We start from the raw sequence: 17,774 nt of genomic DNA on the forward strand, positions 1-17,774 counted from the left end.
CAACTTTTGACCTGTTAAACAAGTAAAAACATGTACCCACTGCTCCAACAAAGGTAAGAGTGTGCAAAGCATGGCACAAATGGCTAGCTGTCCTCTGATATTATTTCATAATAACATGACTTACAATTTGTAGGTGATATATGACCATCCAGAGTAAAAATCACATTTCCTAGTTTTCCTTATAGCTAGATGTGGCCATGTGACCAAGTTCTAACAGGAGATGAGTTGATAGGTTTGCCTTTAAAAGCAAGGAAACATTATTAGCCCTGCCCTTCCTCCATTTCCCTCTTCCACTAGCTGAAACAGTTATGCTAATAAGTCATTCCTAAGGTACTGCCCTCAAACACAAGGCCTGGGGGGCTCACAATTACATTGTGTATCTAACCACTATTATCATGGGTCTCTATTAGAACAGTCACACCTACAACCCAATCAAGATAGAACAGGAATGAGGGCAGAGGTAAAGTCAGATGAAGACTACCACAGCCACCAAAAAGGATATCACTAAATCATTCCTACTCCTTGTCCACTTTTCCTGGGCACTCACCGGCACACCATGGGACATGAGAGTGTTGGGATTCATGAGAGTGACAAGTTGGTGCAAGAGGTCAGGCTGGCTATCAAAGAGCTCAGGTGTCAGCTTCTTCATTACTTCTTCCAAATGTTCTGCTGCAAGTGAGGGTACCCCATACCAGGTCTTCGGCTCACCCCTGCTCAAGTGGAAAAGGAACACATAATGTGGTCACACCTATGGTCATGCAGATAGACCATCCTGACTGCCTCCCCCGCTCCTCAGGGCCCCACTCACCAGTGGAGGTAGTTAATGGAGTAACTCCAGTGATCCTCAATATGCCAGCAAAAGGCTGAGAAGACCATGCCCACATAGAGCCAGGGCACCTTCATGCCAGAGATATCTGCATTGATGTGGCATAGTACAGACTGCTCCAACACTGGCATCACATTCAGGTTCCAACCACTTGTAGCATACTCCTGTAAGGTCAGATATTTGGGGATCACATCTAAACATCTAAAACCGAAGTTTTCTTCTTCCTTTCCCCCAAAATTTCAATTCAATTTGATCTATCCATCCACCACCAACAAGTCAAAGCCCTCTGCCAAATGATTTTTTAGCAAAGGCACTAGATACACACATTGGAGAAAGAACAGTCCTTCCAATAAACATCGCTTAGAAAACTGGATATCTATATGCAGAAGAATAAAACTGGACCCCTATCTCTCATCATTAAGAAAAAACAACTCTAAATGGATTAAGGCTTAAATATAAGACCTTAAATTATGAAGTTACTAGAAGAAAACAGGGGAAACATGTCAGAATATTGAAATGGGCAAGGATTTTTGGTTCTTGTTCTATGCCACATAAGACCCCCAAAAACAGAGTGAAAAAAAGCAAAAGTAGACAAATGAGATTACATCAAACTAAATAGCTCCTGCACAGTAAACAATCAGAAGAGTGAAGAGACAACCTACAGAATGGGAGAAAATATTTGCAAACTATGTCTGACAAGGGAATAATATCCAGAATAAATAAGGTATTCAAATTATTCATTATCAAAAAATAGATAACCTGATTAAAAACAGAAATAGACTTTAATAGACATCTCTCAAAAGATGACATACAAATGGCCAACAGATATCTGAAAAATGCTCAGTATTACTAGTCACCAGAAGAATGCAAAGTGAAACCACAAAGAGATATAACCTGACCTAAGTAAGAATAACTATTATCAAAAAGATAAAGAAGCAGGGGATAGGGCTGGGGAGATAGCTCAGTTGGTAGAGTGCTCACCTCACAAGCACTAAGGTCCTGAGTTCAATCCCTAGCACCGCAAAAAAAAAAAAAAAAAAAAAAAAAAGAAGCAGGGGATATAGCTTAGGGGTGGAGACTGCCTACTATGCACAAGGATTTGATCCCAAGCAACAAAGAAAAAGAGAAAAATAAAAACAAAATATAGTAAGTGCTGGCAAGGAAATGGAGAAAAGGTAACACCTGTACACTGTTGGTAAGAATGTACATTAGCATAGCCATGTTGGAAAATAGTATGGAGATTCTTCAAAAAATTAAAAATAGAACTACCATATGATCCAGCAATTCCACTACTGGGTATTTTTCCAAAAGAAAAGAAATTAGTATATATGTCAAAGAGACACCTGCACTCCCATGTTTATTGCAGTACTATTCAAAACAGTCAAGAAATGGAAACCAACCTGAGTCCATCAACCAATGAATGAACAGAGAAAATGTGGTAAATACACACAATGAAATACTATTCAACCATAAAAAGGATGAAATCCTGTCATCTGCAACAAATGGATGGAACTGGAGATCATAATATTAAGTGAAATCAGCCAGGCACAGAAAGCCAATTACCACATGGTCTCATTCATATTTGGAATCTAAAAAAGTTCAAACCTCAAAGAAACTGAGAGTAAAATGGTGGTTCCAGTGACCAGGGAAAGTAGAAAGGAGGGCAGGACAAGGAAAGGTTGATCAATGGATAGTAAGTTATAGTTACGTGGTATGAAATTCTGGTATGCTACTGCACAGGATGACTAAACAACAATTATGTATTATATGTTTCAAAAAGCTAGAAGAAAGAATTCTGAATGTTCTCACCATAAATATTTACTCTCCTTTAAACATTTTATATATATATATATTTAATATAATATATATTATATAATATATATTATATAATATATAATTTTATATATACATACACACATATTGAAACAACACATGGCACCCCATAAATATGTGTAATTCTAACATTTTAATATATCGGTTAAAAATAAACTTAAAAACAAACATCAAAAGCTTGTTCTGAACCCAAATGTCACTTTTCCCTTGAAACAGGCCTGGGCCCTCAATTTTTCCTGTGGAACCAAATCCCACTCCCTGAACACTTCCTATGAATGAGTCAAGCACTCTGCCATGTTATTTTACATACACTCTCATTTAATTCTTGTAACATTTGCAAGATATCTTGATTTCACAGATAATAGGTTCAGAGAGGCAAAAGAACCCATCTTGCATCTACATACCAGGTACTAAACTGTTCTTTACAGACAGCATTTCATCTAAATTTCACAGCAACTGCATAAGGCAGGCATAATTATCCCCATCTTAGAGAGATATTGAATCTTTCAGATACTGAATGACTTGCCTAAGCTCACAGTTGACATATAACCATGGTATTCACCCACTCACCTCCTCCTCAGGGGTTAGGTGCCGCTTACTGTCGCTGACAGGGAAACCGCTGCCAAATTCTTTGGAATGGATGTCAGCCCCATACTCGACAGTCACATCTTCCTCGATGCTATTCACTAGCCGCCAGAACTCCTTTTCTACTAGTTCTGTGGGCACCATCTGAGGAAACAGGGATAGAAGATGACTGTGGTATATCTTATCCTGGCCCCACTGACCCAGGTGAGGTGAGACTATTAGGAACCAACACCTATGACCCTAGCCCCAACATGACCCCAGCTCTCCATCACCTACATGCACAGGCATGTTGAAGTAGTCAGCTTTAAAGGAGTCAGCCATCTCGCCAAAGCTCTGCAGTGTGTATTCCCGGGTAGCCTGCTCAAAGCCAAAGGCTTCAGGGGGCCGTTTACACTCCTAAAATTCAAAGAACATGTCATGTCACCAAAACACAGGCAAAAAGATAGAGAATCCTCACTAGTGCAACTCAAGGACTCTGAGGCAGCTCTTTATACCTCTACCTTTTTCTCTTACCATTTGAGCCTAATTCATCTTTTCTATCCCCCACATACACTCCCATTATGTTTTTGCTCACATAGATTCTCCTTATTTGAAATGTCCTCTCCCACTTTTTTTTTTTTCAGTGCTGGGGATTGAACCCAGGGCTTCACATATGCTGAACAGTGCTCTACCACTGAGTTACACCCTCTCGTATTTTCTTTCATTGACTCTTCAAAACTCAACTTCAAGCCAAATACAGTAGTGCATGCCTGTCTCAGCTACTTGGGAGACTGAGGCAGGAGGATAACTTGAGCCCATGCATTCAAGAGCATGGGCAAAGTAACAAGACTCCGCCTCAAGAAGAGAAAAAAAAAAAAGAAGCTGGGTGCAGTGGTGCATGCTTGTAATAATCCCAGTGGCTTGGGAGATTGAGGCAGGAAGATCACAACAAGTTCAAAGCCAACCTCAGCAACTTAGCGAGACCCTGTCTCAAAGTAAAAAAATAAAAAGGTCTGGGGCTGTAGCTCAGTGGTTGAACACCCTGGGTTCAATCCCTAGTACCAAGAAAAAACACAAAACCCGACTTCAGTCCCAGAGTTTCCAGGAACTGTTCCCTCATGGCTATAACCTATATTCTTTTCTTCCTTTAAGACTTTACCATCTAAACCATAAGCTCTGGATTTAATATTCTCTCCCATGCTCTTCTGCTACCATTTTTTCTCTCCAGTAAGTATAAGTTCATACAGGATTCTTAAGGAAGCTTTCTTAATGGCCAGATTGGAACTATTCAGACTGGGAAAATGGCACTGAATATTCTTATATCTTACTAAATGGAAAATGAAGGAACCAGTTTCTATAGCGTCACACCCTACACAATTCCTCTTCTTTTTTTTTTTTTTAATATTTTTTTCAGTTATTGATTACCTTTATTTTATTCATTAATTTATATGTGGTGCTGAGAATCGAACCCAGTGCCTCACACATGCTAGGCAAGCGCTCTACCACTGAGCCACAACCCCAGCCCAACTATTCCTCTTCTTTAGACTGTCTGAGAAGACAGGACATGGGTGTGCCTCACTTGTACCTACATTCATAATTTCAGATAAGAACTCTATGTACCCCAGAGTTAGAAATACATCCTGCTCATAATGGAAAAATAAATGTCAACCTGGTCCACTGGCTCATAACCACTTAGAGAAGAGAGCCCAGTGGAGCTCACAGTCTTCTTCATTCATATCACTACTGGTATCCAAACTTTTCCATACTATAATCTCCACTGCTGCCAAGGCCATTGTGCACTGCATTACCCTGGTCCTTCCCCATAGATGTGTGTGTGTACACATGCATATCCAGTCTCTACAACCATAGTTAAGTCCCTAAGATGAGGCAAGACCATCAATTCGTGCTCTCCAGAAACCCAGAGGAAATGTAGTAGACAAGCACCAGGAATTTGGATAAAAGCAGGAAGTTAGTGAAATGGACCTGCCAGACTTCCCAGGTCCTTAGCCTTTACTGCTGCTTCAGCTATTCTCCTTCTTGCCCCTACCTTCCCTAAACACATTCTTCCCTATACAACTCAGCTCCTGATAATCTCCCATTCCCCAGGCTGGAATGCCTGCTCACCTCTTCCTAGTTCAAGTTCACATTACTACAAACCAATCTAAATGTCATAATAGAAAAACAACTAAATAAACATTATACCCACATGATGGAAAAAAATTAATACCTTGAATAATACATAGGGAAAAATGAAATGAAGTAACAAATGACAATATATAATAAGATCCCAAACTTGTTAAAGATAGTTACACAGAAGCAACAAAATTTAAAAAAAAAAAAGAGAGAGAGAGAGAGAGAGAGAGAGAAATATACTAGACTATTGGATTGGAGTTGTGGCTCAGAGGTAGAACAACTGCCTGGCATGTATGAGGCACTGGTTTCAAATCTCAGCACCACATACAAATAAATAAATAAAATAAAGGTCCTTCAACAACTAAAATATATATATATATATAAAAAAAATTTTTTAAATATATACATTATCAATACTGGGTATCACTAGGTGGCGATAGGTAATTTGTCCATTTTCTTAAAAAAAAAAAAAAAAAAAAAAAAATTCAATAAAAATCTCAAAAAGCAAAAGAACATGAAAAAGAAATTTATTCCTGTCCCTCAAAGCTCATTCCTGACACATTCCCTGATTACTACCCTTTAACATTCTCCTTTCCTCTCAACTGTTACACCTCAGTTTCTAACACCCAATTTTGTGTCTGCTTATAAGTCACCACACACAATTTCTCTGTTCATGACATTTACCTCCCCATGGGTGGTCTAGGAGCTCCCACAGAACAACAGCAAAAGTTGGGTCTCTTCTTCCTCTATCCCCGAAAGCTCTACTCAGACTAACCCCAACACAGGGAACCAAAACATAAGGCTTGTGGCTGAGCTAGGAGGCTGCCTTCAGTAAGGTCAGAGGAAGAAAGGCCAGGATACCCTGTGTGGATGGGTTGGGAAAGCCTTACCGCCATGACACACTTTGGGCACCGCCAGACACCTTTTGGTATCTCAGGCAGAGGAGGCAGCAGGCAGAAAATGTGGTAGTTGTCATCACAGCCATCACACAGCAGGAGCTTGTCATCCTCATCCCCTCGGGAACACATCCGGCATACATATGACTCGATCTGCCAGGGGAGGGAAGTAAGAGTTCATCAACACAGGCTCTGTCCAGCCTTCAAACTCCAGGGCCCTCCAGACAGAACCCTAGTCCAAAGAATTGTGTGAAAACCTGCTGTGCTTGCCAGCTGAATCATTCATGGCCCTGTATTAGCTACTCATGTGAGGTCTGGAATTCAACTGCATGCATGTCCCATCTTCCCATATAAGTGGGTGGAGCTGTGAAAAAGGTCTTGCTCATTGTCTTGAATCTTTCCAGTTTTATTAATTCAGTAAACACTGAACCTGTGTTCAGCATTACACTAGACTCTTCTGGCACAGAAATGAGTAAGACATGGTATTTGCCTTCCAAAGGCATACAGTAATCTAGATACCCGTGTTTGTAAAAACTTAAAACTGTCAATAGTGGCCCATAAAGGGTACTATGGGAGCCTAGAGAAAGAAGCACTCAAATCAGCCTTTAGGGAGAACTTTTTTGTAAAGGTGACACTTGACACTGAATGAAACCTTAAGGCAAGTGGAAGCTTGGCAATAGAGCAGAGCACAAGGAGAAACTTCAAGGAAAAAACAACACATGCAAAGGATACAGGTATGAAAGGGGATGGCACATCTCAGGGGAAAAAACAAATACACCCACAAATAGTTCAGTGTGGCTACAACAGATGAGGAGTGAGGCAATGCTGGGGAATAAGGCTAGAGGACACCAGGGACAAGACCATGCATGGTAATGAGGAGTTTAGCTTTTATCCTGAAGCAATGGACAAGTGAGTTTCCTTCTCTGGATCCCTCCAGCACTTCATGTAGAAAGCACTTGATCACCCTTTCTTGTTCTTTGATCCAAATGAGTTGGCCTTATTTCCCCAATTAATTGATCTATCTGAGGGCAAGGCCCACCTGACCCACTTGTCTGTTTAGTGAAATCTAGTCCAGTGCCATGCTGGGAAAATGCTCATTGAAGGGATATGAAGCAGAACATTAGAAAATCAGGGCTGGGTCCTTACAAACTGAGCATTGCTGTGGTTCCTCCGTAGCCTCATGGTCATCTTGGTGCAGGGCTCTGGGCTGTGACTCAGTTCCTCCTTGCTTTCCAGGAAGGTCTTGGGTGAGTTTGACTCCACCTTCATATCCCCACCTGACTCCTCCTTCACCACTACGGTGGGGGGACACTCAGGGCCTTCCTTATCTAGGAGAAAGAAAAGTGGTTCTAAACATAGGTCTGACTCACTTAGGGCCCTACCTCCTCTCCCCAGGTGAGACCATCCCCAGTCTGTTAGGCCTCACCTTTTTTCCGCAGAGTCTTATCTTTGGCCATGAGGCCTAGACCCATCATCTTGGGGCCTGCCCCATAGATCTGTAGCTTCTTCAGTTCTGGATTCTTTTCAATGTCTTCCTCTGTGGGTTCCGGCTATGAGGAAAAGGAAGAAATGAATCAAGATTGCTATCTGGAGCTAAATGCCCCATTCTGAAAGAATAACTCAGACTATGTATCCCTCAAGGGGTAAATGAGCTCCCTCCTCAGTCCTCTAATGAAGAGTAATTAAAGACAGGATCTGTTTTCCCAGTTCTAAGATGAGACTATTAGCTCCTACCTTATAGTGATGAGGCAGTTCAGGGATACCAAATATTAAGAAAAATCTAACATTGTTTCGCTTTATCAATTAGTGGCAGTGACTCTTATTATCTGGTAAATTACATGCTTCAATGAGCCAGGAACAGTATCTATCCTGTTCTCTGCTCTATCCCCACCACCAAAAACACCTGGCACATAAGCTTCTGCCTAAAGGTAGGATACAAGGAATAAAGAAAAAGATTTCCACTTCTATGAACAGAATGAGTCAGGAAAGGAACAAGGTAAGAAGGCTGGGGTTGTGGCTCGGTGGTAGAGAGCTTGCCTAGCACATGTAAGGCACTGGGTTCGATCCTCAGTAGCACATTAAAAGAAAAAGAAGGGGAGACATACAAAAGGTATTATATAAACAGATCAAGATCTAGCTCAATAGTGCAGCTGAGAATGGAGAAATGAGCAAGAATGAAACCAGAAAGAAGTACATCAATGCTTAAAAACTCAGAGAATGAGCTGAGCATGGTGGCACATGCCTGTAACCCAAGCAGCTTATGAGACTGAGACAGGAGGATCACAAGTTCAAGGTCAGACTCAGCAACTTAGCAAGACCCTGTCTCAAAATAAAAAACACAAAGGGTTAGGGATGTGGCTCAGTGGCTCAGTGCCCCTGGGTTAAATTCCCCGTCACACTCCCTGCCCCGGAAAAAAAAAAAAAAAAAAAAAAAAAAAAAAACTCAAGAGAATAAGAGAAATGGTACAATAGGGAACGCAGCCTTAGTCAGAGGAAAGGAGAAGACTCTCTTGACCCCAAAGCAACTCTAAGTTATAAGAAGGGAAGTACTCACATCAGGCTGCAGTCTCTTGGCCCGCCGACCATAGCTGTTGAACTTGGAAGGCTGCACGGACTGTCGAAGGGGGATGCTGTGGGGTTTGTATTCTTTGTCCTTCTCCTCATTATCAAATGGACGAGTGTTACACTGCTGAGGACATGTGAAAGGGAGGGTCAGGGCATGGAATGTCCAGTCCTCCAGAGCAAGAACTTCCCTCTAACCTCACCCAATGGCCACCAGAGTTGTGGTCCACTGCCCTGACACACACCAATAGTCCCCATTCAACAAGTCTTGACACCAGATGCATTTTGGGATTCTCAGTGCTTTTGCTTAAGTCATTCCACCTTCCAATGACCCCTCCTTAACCATCTCCCAAAGTAAATCAGACTATCTCTTCCCAGACCACTCTAGTTCAAAAGATCCCTCCCTCCTCTGAATTTCTCTGTCAGTTATGACTTTGTCAAGTAATAGTAGGCTACAGATAACTCTAAGACCTCTAACCCTGGGCAGTGTGGGAAAAGAAAAAGGGCCACTAGGAAAGGGTAAGTTTGTGCTGGGGATATAGCTCAGTTGGTAGAGTGCTTGCCTTATAAGCACAAGGCCCTGGGTTCAATCCCCAGCACCACAAAAAAAAAGAAAAAAAGAAAAAGAAAAATTGAAAGGGTAAGTAAGGTCTAGCTCCCAGAACTCCAGTCCATAGAGCTAATTTTATTAAGATAAAGCATGAAAATCCATGTTTGGGGGTAAAGCCTTACTTTATCCCTGCCTGGCATCCTTACCACAAGGTTGGCTCCAGACTGGTACATCTCATAGGGATAAACGATGCGTTCATAGTGAGAGCGTAATAGGGAACCAATGTTTTTGCCTGGTGGATAGTTGAGACGCTGGGCCACCCGGGCCCACCGACGGTCCTTGCAGATGGCTTCATAACCACCTTCCTCTACCACAATCTGAAAGGACAAGCAGGAAGGGACATGGATGTGCTGTGTATATAGACATGAGGAAATAGCCCGTAGAAAGGGGAATGGGAACAAATTCAGTCCCTCACTTCATGGGGGGCTACCCCTTTCTCCCAATCACAAATTTCAGCAAGAGAGGCCAAGATGTTCTGATGACAGCCTGTGCCCTATCAGGCTGTGCCCTTTCAACTGTAGCCTAGAGATCTAATATCCAGAGTAGCAAGAATCCAGAGTAGCATGGTTACTGGGGTTGGGTGGAGGGTATTTGAAAAAAACCTGTTCTTACTTTGCTGAGGCTGTAGAGGTCCAAGATCCGTCGTTCTACATTGGGAATCTTTAAGGAGGAACCCTGGATTTCCCAGAATTTGGCAATCTGGTCCAAGTAGTTCAATTTCACTCTTGTCTGGGCCTGAAGAAGAAATGGCTCAAAGAGACTGGCCAGCCCTTCCCCCAACTCTTATCTTCTGGCCCAGTCTTAGAGAGGAGGAGCAAGGGAAGAAAGCACCCATGTACACTAACCCAGGGCTTTTCCTAGTGAACTGGATCTCACACTCTGAGCAGTGCTTAGTTCTACCTCTCATCTTCCAAGAGAGAGTCAGAACAGCCAAAGCTTTACATACATTTATTCCCAATCTCCCTGACAGGCTTGTATAAGTATTATCATCTCTTATACCGATGAGGACACAAAGGATCAGAGGAATTATATCACACAGCAAGCACCAAGATACTTCGGTGCCAAACAACTTAAGTTTTAGTTTTCCCTCTGCTACTGATTTGCTATCTAGCCTCAAGCAAATCAGTTCTAATCTCTGGATTCACCATATTTTTATTATAAAAGGAAAAGAACATAACTACCAGTCCACCTACCCCAGAGGGGTAAACTCAATGAGAAGGCTAGTAAGGTCCTCTGGAAACTTCAGAATTGTATCTAAGCTCTAAGTAGGTTTCAAAGAATAAAGACTCCAAAGGAATACAATCACCTCCTTATGTACCATGAAACCAGATCCAAGAGTTCCATGAAACTCTTGAAGGACAAGAGTACATGCTATAAGCAGAATGGATTAAAGAACTGAGAGATGGGATTCTGAAAGAGCACCGACACCTGGCCAACTCAGTAACTGACCTGGGGCAAAGATTCTAGGAACAAGGCATGTACCATGCTTGCCCGAACTCAGTGACCCAAGAAGGGCTCCCAAAGGTCCCAATTCTATAAACTCCTCACTCCAGTAAGAGAACCCAGTTGTAGGGAGAATTATTATTAATGTTCATTACTTTGCCCTGATCCCATATGAGAGGAACAATGACACTTCCTTCTTTTTCATAGTTGAGAAGAACTAAGGTCTGTTTATGGTATGTAATGACCTATGGCTCCCTGGCTATGAGAACACTTAAGAGGCTAGAACCAGGGGCTGGGGAGATAGCTTAGTCGGTAAAGTGCTTGCCTTGTAAGCACAAGGCCCTGGGTTCAATCCCCAGCACCCCCCCCAAAAAAAAAAAAAAAAGAAAGAGGCTAGAACCATTACTCCTTCTACGTGAACTCTTTAAACTTTTTGACACCCACTCTCTAAAAGACCTGCCTTTGTCCAATGCTAGGCAACACCTGGCCCTAGCCGAACCCCACAGAACTGATCATATATGTTTCTCAAAGGAACTGGTATTTAAAGGGTAGAAGCCAGGGACACTGATAAACATCCTGTAATGCAAACAGGCATAGTAGTATATGCCTGTATTCCCGGTGACTCAGGAGGCTGAGGCAGGAGGATTATAAGTTTGAGGCCAGCCTCAGCAACTTAGCAAGATTAAGATCCTATCTCAAAATAAAAAATAAAAAGTGCTTGGGATGTGGCTCAGTGATTAAGAACCCCTGGGTTCAATCACCCATACAAAATAAGAAAGACAAGACAAGACAAAACATCCTACAATGAACAAGATAGCCCCGCCCACCACACACCATGACAAAAAAAAAAAATGATCTGGCTCAAAACGTCAATAGTGAGGTTAAGGAACTCTGGTCTCAAAGATAAGTAAGTTTTCAGGTCATGGGTATTCAGCTGGGTCCAATCACCCCTAGGATTTCTAGTAAGGTTTATGAATACATAATAATGGTAGAGGAGTGAAAGCACATGTCTAATATACATCTTTCATGGAAAACTCCAGGACCCTACCTAGAACTGATGTTAATGCACCCACTCTCATTATCCCTGGACATTCTCAATCCCTTGGTGCAGAACCCTATCTTTCCATGCAAAAAGGCCTGGACTTGCTGTACAGAAAAAAGGGGAGAGGGAAAAGCCTACCTGCTTGACCCCTGCCTGTCTCTAACCATTCTTGCCTCCACATAGACCAGTCCTTGTGTTGTTCCTGCCCTTCTACCTCACCCCCCACCTTACCAAGCACCATGGAAAGAAGGTAGAAAGCACAGAGCTATAGATGAATTAGATACATGAAGGATCTCAGCTAGCCCCGTATTTCCTTTTTATTAACCCAGGAAGGTAGGTATTGACAGGGGAGTTTCAAAAATAGCAAACTTTTGTGGAAAAGGGGCATTTCCAGCCTTTGGGTTACCAAATCAGAAATGTTAAATGCCCCTGCTATTGGTTTTATTTGGAGCTCTAAAGCTTCCTCTATGCCCCATGTCCTGACAGTAAAGTACCTCAGCCAGAGAAGGTATGAAGGAAGAGGGATAAGAGCTCAGGTATTCATCCTCCCAACCCAACCACAAGCTACAAGTCTTCTCACCTCTAGCTCATTCAGCCTCTGAATTCGGGGGGTAAACCTGAAGTTGTCCACTTCCACAGCAAAGGGTGGCTGCCAGTCCTGAGAGAATAGAAAGGGGAAAGAAACTAGCATTATCTCAGTGTAGTACAAGACTATAGGGTAATAAAAGTAGCTCAGCACTCCTTTTACACCTTTCCAGACCTCTAGGCACCCCAGACCCATTAACCTGGCAAACACCCAATCTACCCACTCCTATTTCCCCACTAGAACTCACAACAGGCCTAGCAGCCCCTCAAGTCTACATTCAAGGCTCCAGGCACATGCCCTGGGAAATTTCTAGCCCATCTCAACAGTACAATGTCAAGATTTCAAACCAGAGAGATGGAGCCCAAAACTGATGACCCCCAAACTCTCCTCACACCCACATTAACTCCCTATAACCAAGGCATGTACTGGAAAACACAGTCTCTGTAGTCAGAAGACCTGGGTTCATGTTCTAGCTCTACTACTTACTAGTTAAACGATCTTACCTTTCTGAATCTGTTTTCTCACCTGTAAGGTGGGCATATAAACTCTTGCTCTGGCTTCCTCACAAAACCAACAGGAAAAATTAAACTGGTTTTCGAATGAAAACATTATTTAAAGGAGTCATCATTAAGACCTGACATCGAAGGTTGACTCCATAAACCAATATAGCTCGGCTATAAAGCACCATGGAAAGAAGGTAGAAAGCACAGAGCTATAGATGAATTAGATACATGAAGGATCTCAGCTAGCCCCATATTTCCTTTTTATTAACCCAGGAAGGTAGGTATTGACAGGGGAGTTTAGCTCGGCTAAAGGGTAGCTCGGCTCTCATTCTGGCAGAATTTAAAGGTTTGGGACTTTCACATCTGTTCTCAGTTTAAAGGACCTGAGATAGACAATGCAGGAAAGAACAAGGAACATCAAGAGTCCTCATACTCCCTTGGTCTAGAAGACTTCCTATGGGTCTTCTCTCATGCCTGGTATAGGAAGATAGGGGAGGAAGCCAGGAGCAGGTAAGTGCTGGGATGCCAGACTGTGGTGGGAAAGAATGGTAAGATTTGAGGACGGGGAAGTCAGGGAAAGATAATGAAATTGAGTGAGACTCTGCCTTTTCAAGCTGGAGCTTGTTCTCTCCTGCCCAAAGGGTGACTGTAAAGAATCCCCTCTCCAGTACCTCACCCACCCCCGGTCACTATGTCCCAGGCCAAGTTCTCACCTCCCCAGAGTTCTGACTTTTATTAGCGTGGCAAAAAAAAAAAAAAAAAAAAAAAAAAAAACCCTAGAATAACCTAGATCAATGCCCTCATTTTACAAATGGGGAAAATGAGGCCCAGAGAAGAAAGGTGATTTCTCCAAAATCATATGCTGAGTTAGTGGTAGAGTCACTCACGTCTTCTGACTACAGGTCCAAGGTTCCTGGACTACAGCAAGTCATCAGTGTTCATAATTACATGTATACACATGGAAGGAAAGGAAGGGGAACAGTAAGGGGGAAAAGATGTTGACCTCTTCTATATCCACATTTTTAGAAAAGGGGCCAGAGAACTTACACTTGTAAGCATACATATTCTTCCTCACCCCTTCTCCTGAACTCCAGCAAGAGAGGGTAGAAAACACAGTGAAACGGGGAGAAAATTTAGGCTAAAATGATATGGCTCCAGCCCAGTCAAGCTTCCCATGCCTTCTTGCCTCCCATCAGAGCAGGGCACTTCCCTCAGCACAGATAACCCAGGTAGAAAGGTGTTCAAACCCAAAACCCAGGCACCTTCTTTCACACTGGATCAAGTTACAGACAAGAATCAGTGCAACATCAAGCACCCGAGAGGAAACTGCAGAACTGGAAACTACAGAATTGGAACCCTAGAGCAGGAGCTGTGGATGCAACTGATAGCTGGGGAAGGTCCAGCAACTTCCTGCCTTTGGTCTCATACTACTGTGTGCCAATGTGCAATATGGTAATATTATTAGTATGTGATGACAAAAAGCTGGTTACCTGATGCAGGAAGTGAGAGCCTTCCAAGCTCCCTTGGTCTGTTCCGGGGTACCAACAATGTCCTCCAACCCATCTATCCCTAGTGTAGTAATACCTGCTCAGCAATTCAGACCCCAAATGACTCATCCTAAGGCAAACCTCCAGTTCCCAGGAACCCATCCATACATAGGTTCCTACCCTGGGCCCAAACATCACTTGGGTAAGCAGTTCAAATTCCAACCAGAAGAAAGTCACCTGCCTAATGGTAGTCTAGAAGAAAAAACAAAACAAAACCAGAGCCAAGTGTCTTGGATTGGAGGGGAGCACACTGTTGGGGTAAAGAAGCCTAACAAAGAAATGATCCCTTCTGCTCACACATACGCATACCAGGGACTTAACCGGGTACCCCAAAGCAGGATAACAACACCCAGAAGGTCAGCCTGCCCAGGTTAAAAAAAAAAAAAAAAAAAGGAAATTGAGGCCTCAACTAATCCTTATATCAAATGTTTTTTTCCCTATAAGCCTGCCCAACCACTTCAGGGAGTACCTCCTTAAGGCTGCCCAGGACTCCAGCCTCTCCCTTATACAGGCCTTTCTGACCTCTCACTACCCACTGCCACTCCCTCACCATGGACAAGGATACCTCGGAGATCTGTGGCCAGGATCCAACAAGGAAGAAATTAGCTTACCCAACACCTCCCAGAGGATCTATCTGAAACCAGCCTAGATCTGTGGCTGAACACCAAAAGTACCAAGTTGGATAAGAAGGCCTGTGGTGCCCTCCTCAGGTGGGAATGAGACTCCCCATCCCGAGACACCCACTCAAAAACACCCTGTTCCAGTCAGACTCAATTCCTGCCTTCGGAATCCCAAGTGGTCAATGAATCGCATATATCATTTCTTCTCCATGTTGGCAAGACAGCAGCCTGTCCTAGCCCTTGGGGGATCTCTCCTGGCCTAGCCAGGTCTAGGAGGAAAGACATGGCCTTTTGTTGCTGACATCTGGGAATTAGGTATTCCAAAGAAGGTAGAATTCCATAGCTCCATTCTGTTTCTGGGGGCCCCAGAGAAAGCCCTCTCCTTTGGGACCTCCCACATTCAGGGCCACATAAAAGTGGAAATCTTCTGAGAAGGACTCACAGCCCACACTACCAAGATGACTGGTTCAAGTCTCTCCACAGAAGGCAAGTCTGAGGAATGATGTGCAGGAAAAGGCCTGACACTGCCTTCAACTAGGAAAAGGGGACAATTCCCTGAACCCACCTCAGGGGAAGGAGACAGAGCATTCCCTGTGAGACTGATTTCACGACTGGTCCACCAGGCCAGGATGTTATCATAGATGAATTGGCCTGGCAGGTTGTGAGTAAATATGAGTCAACCCACATAGGAGCAAACCAATGACCACATCAAACACCTTCGCAGTCTCAGTAATTACTCCTTACCTAGTGCCTACTACGCACAGACGCTACCTAGTTTAATCCAATCCTAGAAACAACCATTCCTGGGACTCATTTCACAGGCTCAGAGAGATTACATTACTTGCCCAAGGTCACACAGCTGCTAAGCTTCAAAGCGGAGTTTTGAACTCAGGTCTGTCTCCCTTCTGAGCTGTGATCTTTTCACTACACTATGTCGCCTACCGTAAGGGAAGTGATAACAGTAGGTGGAAAAAGGGCCTTATTGAGTGGAGCCTTGACCTAAGTGATCCGGAGTAACTAAGAGATATTTGGAGTGCCTCTCTGTGAACTCTTCCCCGCCCACTAGACTCCCTGTCTGGAACCAAGAAAGGAACCTGAAAAGCGGGGATGGAGGTAGGATTTAAATCCCAGGTCACTCGTGCGCCTCACGAGAGGACCCCCTGGCCCCAGCACCCTTTCTCCGACCCGCGCCGCATTCACAACGGTCCCAACCACCCCACCTTCCCACACCTCGAGCTGCCCTCCGCCCCACGCTTCACCGCCGGCTACCCTAGTCCTCCATCCCCGGCCTCGCCGCCGGCGACCACCGGTCCCAAGCCTTACCGCGGGTGGGCGGATCTTGCAAATGCCGGACTTCTCCGCGATGGGTCTGATTTTCGCGATGTATCCCAGTGGGTCTCGGAACTCAGCCCAGCTAGGCTCGAACACCGGGCACTCCGGCGGCGGTAGAAAGTCGTCAGACCCCGGCTCCATGGTGGGCCCGACGACTGGGCCAGGGATCCGTAGGGCTCGAACCTCCCTTAAGGACTCATGGCGCCGCCGCTATTTGAAACCGAGGCACTGCTCGGAGACTAGGCCCTAAGCCGGGTGGCCGCCGCCCGCCGAGGGCCTAGGGGGGCGTGGGGCTGCCGCACTCTGAGAGTCTCAGGCTGATGCCGCTGCTACCTCCTCTTCGTCTTGTTCCGTTCCTTCTAAACTCTACCGCTGCTTCCTAACTAACGCAGCCTTCACCACTACAGTTACCTCCCAACCGCCGCGGCCTCCATCGCCGCCGCCGCCATCTTGGTTTGTCAGCGTCTCCCCCTCCCCTCACCACAACAAACCGGATCCCTCCGCGGAGTGTCCCTCCGAGCCTCGTTTACGTAGCGTCAGACTAAACTCCAGGAAGTCTTCATCCCTAGGGGATTTGGCTAAATAGGATTTCACGGGTTCCCTATATGAGAGCGATTATTCAAAAGTACCTTCCCGACTTAGAAAAAATAGTTCACCTCAGCCGCGGAGGAGCAAGGTTGTAATTTGTTTACCGGATCCTTTTTCCGGATGGACCGGCGGTGCACGTTTAAAGGCCAGTGGTGCGCATGCGCATTTTGGAGTCAGACCGGAAGAGGAGCTGGTGTCCGTGGGTGGTGGACCCAAACTGACAAACCCCCCCCCCCATACCACCACCCAGAGGATCTCAACCAGGTCACCAGCCCAACTCCAGTGTTTTCTGCCTCTTATCCTTAGTCTTTTGTGTGGCCCGCGGAAGGCGACTGTGTGTGCCTGATTTCGTAGGACCCCTTCTGGCTCGCAGGTGGAGCAAGATATACTGGGTTCCTAGTTCTAGGCCCTGACACCTCTAGGGCTTTGAAAAAAAGGAAGGCAAGAGGCTGCTCACTCCCCAGGGAATATGGATTTTTAGAATCCTGGAATCCTGGGTCCCAAGTAGAGGAAAGAAATATTTATTTCGTCTAAGGTTATGTAGCGGCCTCTCAGAGATGGGGTTTCCATTCTTAATTCCCAAAGAATAATTGACAGCATTTAATGAATGCTTTCAACTGTTCTGTATGCACTTTAACTGTGTACATATTTGTGGCACAGTAATATTATAAAACAAGCCCAAGTCTATG

At 44.3% G+C, this 17,774-nt stretch overlaps 1 protein-coding gene and 1 non-coding gene across 10 annotated transcripts in view; one reads left to right on the forward strand and one right to left on the reverse strand.

Annotated features, from left to right (window-relative positions):
* The window catches only part of Kdm5c (lysine demethylase 5C), a 34,398-nt gene extending 17,403 nt beyond the window's left edge, over nt 1-16,995 (reverse strand). For 2 of the 9 annotated variants that reach the window (XM_047535105.1, XM_047535103.1), the window contains exons 1-12: nt 16,489-16,993; nt 12,490-12,567; nt 10,037-10,159; nt 9,571-9,741; nt 8,807-8,941; nt 7,679-7,802; nt 7,399-7,601; nt 6,247-6,405; nt 3,521-3,640; nt 3,230-3,388; nt 809-990; nt 548-710 (exon numbers count right to left, since the gene is read on the reverse strand). In XM_047535105.1, coding sequence (XP_047391061.1) covers nt 548-710; nt 809-990; nt 3,230-3,388; nt 3,521-3,640; nt 6,247-6,405; nt 7,399-7,601; nt 7,679-7,802; nt 8,807-8,941; nt 9,571-9,741; nt 10,037-10,159; nt 12,490-12,567; nt 16,489-16,638 — 1,767 coding nt within the window. In that variant the 5' untranslated portion in view covers nt 16,639-16,993. Of the gene's footprint in view, nt 1-547; nt 711-808; nt 991-3,229; nt 3,389-3,520; nt 3,641-6,246; nt 6,406-7,398; nt 7,602-7,678; nt 7,803-8,806; nt 8,942-9,570; nt 9,742-10,036; nt 10,160-12,489; nt 12,568-16,488 lie in introns of all 9 variants that reach the window. The other 7 variants (XM_047535108.1, XM_047535106.1, XM_047535110.1 and 4 more) reach the window with 6 other exon arrangements.
* Trnai-uau (transfer RNA isoleucine (anticodon UAU)) lies at nt 9,341-9,419 on the forward strand. The gene has a single exon. It is a non-coding gene; the product is annotated as a tRNA-Ile (tRNA).
* Nucleotides 16,996-17,774: the final 779 nt, after the last annotated feature.

The sequence above is a fragment of the Sciurus carolinensis genome, chromosome X (assembly GCF_902686445.1).
Source record: "Sciurus carolinensis chromosome X, mSciCar1.2, whole genome shotgun sequence".
Classification (NCBI taxonomy): Eukaryota; Metazoa; Chordata; class Mammalia; order Rodentia; family Sciuridae; genus Sciurus; species Sciurus carolinensis.